Below are 12,942 nucleotides of genomic sequence, written 5' to 3' on the forward strand. Positions count from 1 at the left end.
TCCATCTTTCCTTCAAACAGAGCCAACTTAAGATAAAAATTTGAATAAAGGAAAAGTCTCTGGTACATTCTCACCTCCTTTAATGCATCCAGAAACCTCTCTGCAGCTTCTCACTAACACCCCTGCTGCATCCACTACCTCCAGGTGCTCCTTGTTACCTGATCTCTTTCCTTCCCCTCCCCAGCCTCCCCTCAGCTAGAGTTTCATGGATTTTCTCTTTTAGTCATGAACTTTTTTTTTAGAGAAGTTTTATATTTACAGAAAAATGACACTAAAAGTATAGAGAATTACCATATAAACCCAAAAATACCACACGCAGCTTCCCCTACTTTTAACGAGGTAGGAAAACAATCTGATTATATACTGTAGGTGATTGGCATTCATATAGACTTAATATTCAGAGATTTTTGCTATTTTAAGCATCTTTAAAGGTCCTTGTCATATAGTAATTTGAGTTTTACTGAGTCATAAATGTAAATCACAAGTCACTTATTAGAAGTTGCTCAGTGAGTAGCCCACTGAACACCCTGCATTCACATATCTGTGATTATCTTTTCATTACCATGTCTACAGTAAATTCTGAAAAATAATTTTAAAATATGCTTCTTAGTGAAAATATGTTCTCCAAAAGAGAGTCATTATCTACTGTTAGTAACAGTTTGAAAAAATTCAAGAAATTGGTATTTTCTAACCAGAAGTACTGTAATTGTATAAGTGACTTTAGCCCTGTATAAAGGGCATGCTTAAAAATATCAAATGTACATCAAGGTGGGTTCACTTATTCATTAATTAAATCAACAAATATTTCCTAAACAAGCATGGATGGTGATGATAGCAGCACAGCACTGTGAATATAATTAACACCATTGAACTACATATCTTAGTGTGGTTAAAGGGGAAATTTTGGGGTTGTTGTACATGTTACTAAAGTAAAAATTGTTTAAAAATCTTCTAACCCAGCTTGATAAATGGTAGCTGCTAAAAAAACAAACACACAAAACAAAACAAAAAAAATTTCTAACCCAGAAAAAAAGGACCATAATTGGGACAACTGGAAAAATTGGAATAAGGACTGGATGCTTTATATCAAGGTTAAATTATCTTGAACTTGATAGCTGTATTTATAGTGGTTACATAGTGAATGTACTTGTTTTCAGGAAATGCACCTAGAAGTGTTAAGTGTTAGAGGAGCATGATGTATGCAACCTATTCTCAAATGTTTAGATAATGGACAGATGATAGATAGATAGATATAGAGAGTTATAGAGAGATAGAAAGAATGATAGAATAAATGTCACAAAATGCTAAAAGTTGGTAAATCTTGGTATCTGTGTGAGGGGGTATATTGGAGTTCATTGTATTGTTTTTGTGTTTTTTTTGCAATTTTCCTGTGACTTTGAAGTTATTTCAAATAAAAAAAGTTTAAAAAAGATGTATGAATGACTTTGGTATTAAATGTAACTTGAAATTGCTAAGATTGTACATTATTTACATATATCAGAATGCCATTTTGGGCAGTGTTCTAATTGAAACTTTCTTCCTCTTCCTCAGATACAACCAAGAGTTATGATACTCCCAAATGATCTGACACTATCCTTTGAGAATTTTATGAATCAAAGGTAAGTCAGCGATTTAAATTGAGACATGACTTTAATTCTGATTATATTTGTTTGAGAATGCAAGTAATGACTTGAGAAATATAGTAAGAATGCTTATGGAATGGGCTTCTTGACTGGTTTCATTTTCTGGATAACATAGTTAACAAAAAAAAAAAGTTTTAGCCTGAACAACTATTGAAACTACTGTAGACAGTTTTATCTTCCTTTCGACCTTCACAAAAACAGTATAAGGAATAGGCTCCAAAACCTCTTTGATAACTCAGACAGAACTAAATACGAATTCTCCATGTAGATGACAAATCTAATTCAGAAGTTATGGGAGATTACACATAATCCATCCTGAGTCCAGAACATCCTCTGCTACTTTTTAATAACTAAATCCCTGTTATCAGTTTGTTTTGTTGTCATTTTCTGCTTTCTTGTCAAGATTGAATGCAACAGAAATAAATTCCAGTCAGAAATCTGATTAGTTGGGTTACAAATAATCAAAGTTTCTTCTGTATTTAAAAATCAAATAGGGAAGAAGTACTTAATTTTTACTTTATTTAAAAAAAATCAAAGCATGTACTCACCTTCGATATCGCTTAGGTAGATAGACTTGCCTTGCAGTAGATAGTTGGAATGTCGACACACAGCCAACCTTATTTGACCAACCTGAGAAGTTATGTGTGAACTAATGGCAATCTTTTAATTATTTTCTTATAAAGAGAGCAACAATATAGGAAAATAAATAGGCCTTTTTATTGCCTTATGCTGCATAGCATTAGGTGTTCTGATTCCTTTTATGAACTCAGGGCCATTTGTTCAAGGCTGAGATGTAGATTCAAATGCACTGAAACCAGGTATCAGGTACCTGGTGCGGGTAGACAGTGAGGTGGAGAAAATGGATATTTGGGCATTACAGGCTCCAGCATTAACTGCATTTACTGGTGATGACTCTATAAACTAAAGAGCTCTTTTATCAGATCGCAATAAAAGTAATTCTAATAAATATTCTTTATGAATTTAAAATGAATTAAAAGCTATTTTAAAATCAGGATTTTCTGAGCAAAAGTTCACTCTTCTATGAAAGAGACTTTGAAATTTGTTGCCCCATCTTATCTTACTAGTTTGGTAATTTAAACTCCCAAATTCCAGAATCATTAGTAGGTTTTCTCTTAAATAGCTCTTATCTCTTTAAAGCTAGATCCAAGGGTTGAGCCAATCTCCAAATCATGTTAACACCAACCAAAAGTATCCTAAGATTGGTCATTATTTTCAGTGTTATGAAGGGAAAGGCACTACTTCTTTTTGAGAACATCTTATAAGTCTGCATTGTGACTGTAAGGTCATGATTCGATTCTGTTTGTAGCTTATAAAGTCTGTCATAGTTTTTAAGTCTCACTGCATATATAGGCAGGTGGAATTGTCCTCCTGAAACAATACACTTCTTTAAAAAGTGACTTTAAATATAGCCATTGCAGGAATTACAATGATATTTGTTGACCGGAAGGAAAGAAAAAGGGAAAGAGAAGAAGGAAGGGAGGAAAGAATGAAAAGGTGGAGAGACATTTGTTTAATTACAGTATAGGAATAGCTTAAACCATTCAACATTGCAAATACAACCTGCCTATTTGCCCAAAGTGGGTAATAGAGGGATTTTCTTTTAATTTTCCCAGTACCAATGAGTACTCCAATAGGAATTAAGAAAATTAACTGACTGGACTAATTTTTTGGTGGGGGGAGCAAAATGAAAAATAGTCTTGGAAGATTTTTATGGAAATGAAATGAATGTAGAGCCTTAAAAAGCCATCAAAATTTACAGATATGTCCATTTTTAGGAACTAAGCAGTTTAAACAAATGTAGAAATGGTTTGGTTTCATATACATTTTGAATGAGGTTCATCTTTACAGACTTGGACATTAGAAGAAATAGGATGTAGTAAAGATATTTTTCTGTAAAATTGGGAGGCTCTCGCCAAAATCTTCTCTCACTTTTGCTCTTGAAGGGAAGATTATTGAACTGGAAAAGTTGTGTTTTTTTCCTGGAAATTGAAAGATTTATTACTTAATCCCATTTATTTTCAGACCATAAATGTTCTGACAGTGGACTAAAAGATTGTTTAAAATGAAGGTTTTCTTGAAATCCATGAAAATACCATAAATAAAAACAGCTTGACAAGTAGTGGTCTGGACCAGTCACCTCACACAGCTGCAAAGTGGCCTAATCGCCAGGGTTAACAGGTGCTGGATTCAAGAACCCACCTGTGTTTTAAACTGCAGAAATACTGATTTCTTTCCAGCAAGCCCTAGCCGATTAACTAATGTGTTTGCTTGCTTCTTCCAATCAGGATGATGGGCATTCATCCACCAAAAGTCCAGACTGTACCCAGATCTTCCCCTGATGATATTCTGACAGGTTTGGTTTCTTTTGGAATACTTGTAGCGGGTGACATTACAATTCCAGGGTGATGGAATGAAAAATTTAATCCCTAAAATAATTTCTAAATTTTCAGAGCAAATTCCCATTTCCTATCCCTTTCTCTCTCATATATTGCTTTTTCTGGCATGTTTTGACTGGCCCACAGCCCACTACTCACTCCAGCCCCATCTGTCCTTTCTTCAGACATCCCTTGCCCTTAGCCATGCCATGTTTCTGCTCAGGCTTTCTCCAGGTTTTATGGTTCTGCCTCATTCCTCCTAAAGAGTTCCATAATCCACTTGCTGATAAATTTCCATAGACATGGAACACAAACTAGATAAAAGTCCCTCCACAGACAGGCCTGATGGTCCCAAGTAAGGTGGGAAGGGAACTGCATCCTCACATCCCTGCCATTGCCTCACCAAGGTCCTAGAACTTACACCCCACAGGTTCCCTGAAAATACCTGCCTTCTCCCAGCAGCCACCCAATATTGTTTGTATTTTCACTTGCTACTGATAGAAAAAAGAATAGAGGCTCTGTCTCCAGCTTGACCTAAATCTCATCCCTTAGAGAAGCTAATACTGGACTGAGTTACGATGGGAGTGGACCATTCTTTGGGGTGATAGAATGTAAGGGTTTAGTGCAGCACAGGCTGTCACCATAAAGACTTTGTCCGTCTTCTAATTTGTTCCCATATTATTACCTGAAGCCATCTGAAGTTTCTCTAGCATTTGATATACACAATATGGAAAATCAAGATCACTTTCTTCTCTGTACAAATGAGAAGGTCTAAGCTCTATGCTGGGGGGTTGCAGGAGAGCCAGAGCCATAACTGAACTGAAATAGCATCTAGGAAGGAAATTTGAGGATGGAGGACACGTTGTGGAGGGGAGAGTGCCAAAAAGGGGGGATCAAATACTTGGGTAAGAGCTAAGGTTTGGAGAGATCATTTAGTGGAGTGAAAGACTGCAAGTCCCAATGAATCCTTTCTTATATCTGAAAATATTGGTCTGGTCTATGACTCTCATTTAGCCAAAGTGGAAAGAAAAGTGTAGAGCTAAAAACATCCACCCAAGGAAAGCTACCCAACCCCCACAGTCCCCTGCCATTCTCTGACCTACTACTACTTCATTCTCTTGAAGCCAAGAGAACATTGGGTGACAAGCATGTGCAGTTATTTTCAGGGTTCTCTGTACCAGCCACACATTCACTCCAATTTTCCCTTGAACTTTTTAAGGACTGACCTCACAAGGGAAAGAGCCACCCATGCACAAACACACACACATACACACACTATCATATGCTTATTTTCCATTATGATTAGCCAAAGGAGTGCTGATGCAAAATACCAGAAATCTGTTGGCTCTTATAAATGGTATTTGGGGTAGGAGCTTACAGTTACCAGGCCATAAAGCATAAGTTACTTCCCTCCCCAAAGTCTTTTGCCACATGTTGGAGCAAGATGGCCACTGATGTCTGCCAGCGTCAGGTTTCCTGGGTTCCTCTCTTCCTGGAATTCATTTCTCTCAGTTCCTCTCTTTTCTCCACAGAGTCAGCTATAGACTATCAGGCAACTGGCTCTGTCTCTCTCCGTGTCTTTACTTCCCCAGGCTCTACATCAAAAGTCCAGCACCAAAACTCCAACACCCTTCTCTGTGGTGCAGTTTCTCAACATCCTACTGATGTCACCCAATCAAAGTCTTAATTATTATTTAATCAAGTAAAAGCAAAACTTCTGAATCCAAATTACTGTAATATGCCTGGTGGGACAGACCAGTTTATAAACGTAATCTTAATGTTTCTTTTTGGAATTCATCAATAATATCAAACTGCTACAATGATCAATTTTTATTTTCTGGTCCTGGAGGTCAATGTAACAAGATGCCTTTCACCAGTTTGTGAGCCCTAGATGTATAGTTCAATTTGCAATATAAGAGCTAGACTTGATATACATAGGAGAAGCACATTATGTTCTTGGATGGACTTGGTTTTTGCCTATAGAGTCCACTCTTGGACAGCAACCCTGGAGGTAAGCTGTAGGGACATGGTTGTGGCAGTAGCTAGAAACTCAAACTTTGTAGACCCATGTTGACTGCAGTTAGGACCCTTTCAAGCTGTGCCTTGATTTTTTGGATGCTCTCTGAGGTCATGGCAAAAGCACTAACCAAAGAACAAAGACCTGGGTTCAGATCCTATTCTCACAGTACAGACTTGACCAAATTGTTTAAACTCTCTAGGCATCCATGTTCCCACCCTAAAACCAAAGTAGTATTTTGCCCCACCAGGAGCCTGACAACACAAGTAACCTTCACCTCTGATCAACTCAGAAAAACCCCTGACACTCCCCCAACCCCACTGAATTGTAAAGTGTAGACATGTTCACACTGTAGCACTTATTGCTTATTGCTGAAGCTACCACCTACTTGTGCTGTGTTCCTTGTGGACATGTTGCAAATACTACAAGGCTTACTCATCTTGTCAAACATTACTGCCAATAGTTGTCTAATTCACTTTTTTGGTCACAATAGTGATTTCTAGCATTTTTCTAGATTCTCCTAAACCTTACATAATAGTAATAATTCTTAATGAGGAGCAGGTGAATGGCGATAGCTTATCTCTACTAGTAATGAGAATTCCTTCTGGTTTCATTTATCTTTGCATTGAGCGAAAAGTCCCATGACACCCACAGACCCTAGCCTCAATAAGCATTGGTACAGATGCTGACCCCCTGCCTTGGGCCTACACCTGGCAGTGATGCAATGGTGGGACAGAGAGGAGTAGGTGAGGAATCAGGAGATTTGGATTCTGGTTCCTAGTCCATCAGTGCCTGTGGCCCTGGACCTCTGTTTCCTCTTCATTACAGCGATGAGACTGAACTGGATCCTGAGTTTGCAAGGCTCCATGACATCTCTCATTCAGCTAGACTGAGGAGCTTCTGCCAGAGAATTCAGGGCTCCAATTCTCTTAGTCATTCCGAGATTCCCAATGGGAAAGTGTTATTTCATACACAGATGTACTCTCCTTCAAGCAATGTGTCTTCCTGAAAAGTTAAATATTAACCAACTTCTTGTAAATAAAATCAGATTTGAAGAAGTTAGGATGATAAGGATTTGAAGGAGCCCTAAAATAAATTATTTCATGAAATGAAGGTTCGTTTTGAAGTGCACATACTTCCTCCCTACTGCCCTTTGTAAGATCAGAGTGGAGGTGTTGGTTGTTCTTAAAGGCAGAATTATATATGTGTCCCTGAAAAGTTCACAGAGAATTGAATCCTCTTTTCCCTTTGACTCCCAGTACAAGCCCAGACATGCTTTATCTTCATTTTAATTGAACTACAATAACTCCTAATACTTGCGTTTTGTGTTTCCAAGTACTTTTTTCTGACCTCTTTGACAAAATTTGTGAAAACTTAGATGTTGTGGGGGAAAGGTAGCTGTATTCAAAGGAATTCTTATGTGAATTTTCAATCTTTTATATAAAGTTGAAGAAGTCTTTGGTAGTCTTTAGGTATTTTGAGTTTCTTTAAGGATAGAATATAAGCATACCTTGTCCTTCTTTTTCCATTGTTGTCTAGAGAGCATTCACTACAGACTGCCCATTCTGGGTCCCAGGACCTCTGCCTTCCATGGAATCCTCTCAGAGACCTACAGAACTCTGCAGGAGACACAACTGCAACTCTCTTCCTTGTCCAGAAAGGAGCCAGTCAGCAAGATGATGAGGCAATGAGTGAGTGAGCTTGTCACCCTTCAGATTTCCAAAGAGAAAACCACTTGCCAAGCCAATCTCTGACACTGGTGCCTTCTACGCATTAATTTCTTCTTATTTCCAAAAAGATGACTCAGATTTGCTGATATTCTACCTCTTACGACACTACCTTCTCACCCACTTCTCACAAAGACAAAGTGTGTAATTTACATGATTAAAAAGATTCATTGACTTAAATGGAGCGTTGTAAGTATTTTGTTAAATGTTCTTATCTGTGTTATAACAGGCAACATTTTTGCTTCTAAAATATTTCAGCTCTTCCTTCAGGGCAAGGGGCCCGAGATGGCCCCAGAGTGACCCTCGTGAATTCAGCCAATAAACAGTGAGGAAGAAGAATGAAGGTCATCCTTGTGTCTTTATTTCTGTCAGTTAAATCTGGTAGATAACAGATTACTGTGACGCAATAATGGGAAAATGACAAGCGATTAATTGTTGCAACCCTTGAGGACAGGAACTGTGCCTTTTCATCAAATGTTCAACTAATCGTTGCTCCTTCAAATCCATAACAAGTGCTTGTGTTTTGTAGTTCAGATACTTTAGTGCGAGGCTGTTTGCCTCCAGTTCTGGCTTAGTCTATGTGTTACCCATGTGAGAGAGAGAAAGGAATATTCTAGGCTTGTAGGCTTGCAAAACATATTCTCTGTGCCCTGCTTTGGGGAAGACTATTTCAAAAAGGCCCCTTCCTTTTGTGTGATCTAGGTATCTTTAAAAATAATAATAATAAAAATTTTAAAATTTTAAAAATTAAAAAAAATAAAATAAAAAGGCCCCTTCCATCCCTTGGGAGGCAATAGCCTTGGAGAAATTCCAGAACCCTGACTGAATGGATATGGGCCAGGTTGTGAGAACCAACCTCTGTGCTGACCATTTAAAGAATGGTCTTCAGAAATCGTGAACAAATGTCCTGGTGCATAAATAGACCTCATTTCTTGAACAAACAACATAAAAATTTGCTTGGTTACCCTGTATTCGTGATAGACTATGATTCTTGGTTTCACCCCAGTTCAAGCGCTCCAGTGGCAATGCCTATTTCCTTTCAGGGAGAAGGCTGGGTGCATCGATTCTGATTCCATTTCAGATGGTTGCCACAGGGCAGACACATCATAGATGACCCTGCTCTCTTCATTTGTTGTTATTATTTTGGGTTTTTTGGCAAATTAAGATATAGTAAAAGGATTTGGGGCACCTACGCAAAAGGTATTAGAGGGAATACATGCTCCAAAGCACGATTATTTGAAGCTTTTGAGGTAATCTGAATATCATGTGACCATTGAGAGAAAACACTTCCTTAGTCTCATTAAAATGCCTTCATCTTGGGTACTAGGGTGTTTCCAGAATCTTACCAGAAAGAATGACCTTGTAGTGTTTGCTGGTATCCTTGTCTGGTGACAGAGAATGATGATCTGTATGAGCAGTTCTTAAATTTTTTGGTCTTAGGAGATTTTATCACTCTTAAATACTGGGGGCCCTAAAAGAAGTCTTTTAAAATGCGGGTTATAGCTACTGATATTTATTACATTATAAATTAAGGAGGAGGAAGCGGATTTGGCTCAACTGATAGAGCATCCGCCTACTACATGGGGGGGTCCAGGGTTCGATCCCCAGGGCCTCCTGACCCATGTGGTGATCTGGCTCATGTGCAGTGCTGATGCACACAAGGAGTGCCATGCTACACAGGAGTGTCCCCCATGTAGGGGAACCCCATGTGCAAGGAGTGCACCCCGTAAGGAGAGCTGCCCTGCACAGAAAAAGGGCAGCCTGCCCAGGAGTGGTGCTGCATGTACACAGAAATGATGCAGCAAGATGACGCAACAAAAAGAAAGAGACACTAATTCCTGGTGCCGCTGACAAGAATACAAGTGGACACAGAAGAATACACAGTGAATGGACACAGAGAGCAGACAATGGGGGGGGCAGGGAAGGGGAAAGAAATTTTAAAATTAATTAATTAATTAAGGAGAAAATTTAAAAACACATGAATACATAAGCACATTTTCCATTAGCTGCCAGAGTGATTATATTATCTTATAACTCTGGAAAATTCTACAGTACACTTGTAAGAGAAGGAAAGGGAAAAAAAGGCAAATAACATCATGGAAATATTATGAAAAAAATTTTGACCTTGCAAACACCCTTAAAAAGATTTCAGACTCACTGGGCCCTCAGAACACCCTTGAAGAACTTCTGATCCATATGATTTAAACTTTGTTTTCAGCTCACCTGAAAAAATGATGCCAGGATGTTTTAACTCACCTGCCTGAGTAATCTGGTACTTTTGGCAGAGGTTTGTACAGAGAAGAGAAAAGCAGGTTTCCAAGGTTTGATGATATTGACTTTTAGCATCATTTACCTCCTTTTGCTCAGGTTACCAATTTATTATAACAACCCTTTAATCTTAATTATGTTTCTCAAATTGTGTCCCAGTGAGGATAAAGTGGGTAGATGAGCTGGCACACTGATTCCAGTTCCTTTTGTGCCATCATTCTCTATATGAATGGCTTGTTGGTTTATTTGCTTTTGGTTAGGGTATTAGCCAAAGGGGTACTGTTGAAAAATAGCAGAAATCAGTTGGTTTTTATAAAGGGTATTTATTTGGGGTAGGAGCTTACAGATACCAGGCAATAAAGTATAAGTTACTTCCCTCACCAAAATCCATTTTCACATGTTGGAGCAAGATGACTGCCGACATCTGCAAGGCTTCAGACTTCCTGGGTTCCTCTCTTCTCAGGGCTTGCTTCTTTCCGGCTCAGGATTCCTCTCTTTCTGGGGCTTGCTTCTCTTTCCACTTCCTAGGGCTCCAGCTTAAAACTTCAACATCAAACTCCAACATCAAAACTCCAACATTAAGAAAACCCTCAAACTCTGTCTTTTGCCGAGCCTTTTATCAGCAAGTCTCCACCCACCAAGCAGCGGGGACTCAACAGCCTACTGACATGGTCAAATCAAAGCCCTAATCATAATTTAGTCATGCCCAGGTACGGAACAGTTTACAAACATAATCTATATCTATTTTTGGAATTTATAACTATACCAAACTGCTACAGTTAGTGTGAATTCATTTCCCAGAATCTGAGGCCTAGCCACAGTCCAGTGTGGCCTTAGCTCATGAGTGATGCCCCATCAACTGCTTTGTTGAACAGTTAGCCAGTTGGTAAACCTCTTTTTCATGTTGCTGATGCAAGCAAATCCTGGAGAGTAATGGAGGAATTTCCTAAATTGAGAATTCCCTGTATTGAGTTGAATCCTTGGAGGTCATAATTGGGGTTTACAGTTACTATTTTATCTGCTCTATGTTTCTAAATTTCATCCCAAAATGTTTCATAAATGGGCCAGGACAATTTCTTCACTATTAAAATCTAGTCAAAATGTTATTTCTCATTTTCAAAGTTATCTACAGTTCAGATTAATTTTACAAAATGGATAATCTTTGGTAGATTCTTTTGTTTTCCAAGCTAAAGTCTGATTTTGCCTTTTTAAAAAATAATTACTCTTATTATAGTAAAAAATCAACAGACATGAGTCAGATTTACTCCTACTCTTTCATCTTCCTTCACCCCAACAGGGAACTTAAACCAATCTGTCAGCACAATTCCTTTACTTCTGGGGAAAGAAAGAAATGCTACACTTAAAGAAGAGCCATGCTGTAGCTTTAAAAACAATGAACTCTTCAGGTATTTAACTGAAGGCCTTTGTCACATCCAGTCCCACCTTCACCTTGGAAAATCGTGCGGGCCTCCACTGCCACTCTGCCTAGTTTCACGGGTCTTTTGCTTGTCCCTGACTCCCTGGCAAAGTTCAAGGGAGGCTCATTATGAGGTCTGTTGGCCCTTGGGCATTGTGTTATTACATTGCAACTACCCATCACCATGAATATGTCCTAGAATCATATAACTCCAAGCAGCAGAAGTAAAACAAGTTTGGAAGAATTACCTTGTCTCCTTCTAAGGCAGGAGTTCTTAACCTTTTTTATTCCACAGACCCTTTGGCCAGTCAGGTGAAAACTACAAACTCCTTCTCAGAATGTAGCAACAGATAGTTTTATGACACTCAACTAGCGTCAGGTCTAACAACTACCATAATTTTGAAATATGGATGAGTGTAAACAATTTTTTGAGATATGCAACAACTGTAATGTGATATGAAATGACTACTACTATAATTCATCACAGATATTCATAAGTGAAGGAGATGCTATATTTCAGTTAGAAGTCAGAGAAAATAAAGATAATAAGTCGTTTTTTTTCCAATTCAAGCTCACGGACCCCCTGAAATCTTTCCATGGACCCCTGGTTAAGAATCTTTGTTCTAAGGAAAGCCCTAAGTAGAATGAGGTCTTAGGGGTAAGGAGGGCATTGCCCAGTAAAACACAGATTTCCAAGATGAGGAGAGAGCCTGGGCCTTATTTCTATAATAAAACTTAAAAATATTTATATTCTCTATAAACTAATCCTTAAGAATCAAGGCTAAATTAGAAAACTATAGAAATAGAGAAAATGTAGCTACCCCCTGGGGGAAACTAGATGAGCAATCCGATTTTCAATGATGCGCCCCTCAAGCCCATTTCTAATTTGGCACTTTCTACTGTCCCTGTTTCCTACAGGTGACTCATCTCTCTAGAAAAATGTATAACTTACTGAGCATAAGAACAAGGTCTCATGCTGACATCATATCCCCCCACAGGAGCTACTCAGACCCATACTTGAAAGATACTTAGAATGAAGAAAAGTCTGTTCCTAGACTAGGCATGTCAAGCAATAAGAGACCAATTGAACCAACAACCCTGATTTTGGGGCTGAGAAGATATAAAGGATTCAGGTGTTAAGACGCTACCTTTGAAGAACTTACAATTTAATTGGAGAAATAACACACACAGAGAGCTGTACAGGTCAGTATGTGAACAAGCACAAGATACTCTCTACTGTAAACATGTTCAGTGATTACAGCAGTAACGTTCTCCATAACACCAACCGTCCAGCTCTTTGGACAGGAACAAAGACGCAATTGTGTGACCCTGACAGGAAAGTTGGTCAGAGGAGAAATAGCCACATTCACCCACACAGGATGTTAGCTCTTGTTCTTTGTAAAATCTTTGGCAAGATGTTTAACTGCCTGGGCAGTCAACTGCAGAAAAGTGAAATTAGGCACTAGCCAATATT

The 12,942-nt window shown here is 38.5% G+C and overlaps 1 protein-coding gene across 1 annotated transcript in view; it reads left to right on the forward strand.

The window, feature by feature from the left end:
- Positions 1 to 7,952, forward strand: part of C13H1orf105 (chromosome 13 C1orf105 homolog) — a 47,261-nt gene extending 39,309 nt beyond the window's left edge. Inside the window, exons 6-8 of the mRNA XM_058309314.1 lie at positions 1,552 to 1,619; positions 3,950 to 4,017; positions 7,596 to 7,952. Coding sequence (XP_058165297.1) covers positions 1,552 to 1,619; positions 3,950 to 4,017; positions 7,596 to 7,747 — 288 coding nt within the window. The 3' untranslated portion in view covers positions 7,748 to 7,952. The remainder of the gene's footprint in view (positions 1 to 1,551; positions 1,620 to 3,949; positions 4,018 to 7,595) is intronic.
- Positions 7,953 to 12,942: the final 4,990 nt, after the last annotated feature.

This window comes from Dasypus novemcinctus, chromosome 13 (genome assembly GCF_030445035.2).
Source record: "Dasypus novemcinctus isolate mDasNov1 chromosome 13, mDasNov1.1.hap2, whole genome shotgun sequence".
NCBI classification, from domain to species: Eukaryota; Metazoa; Chordata; class Mammalia; order Cingulata; family Dasypodidae; genus Dasypus; species Dasypus novemcinctus.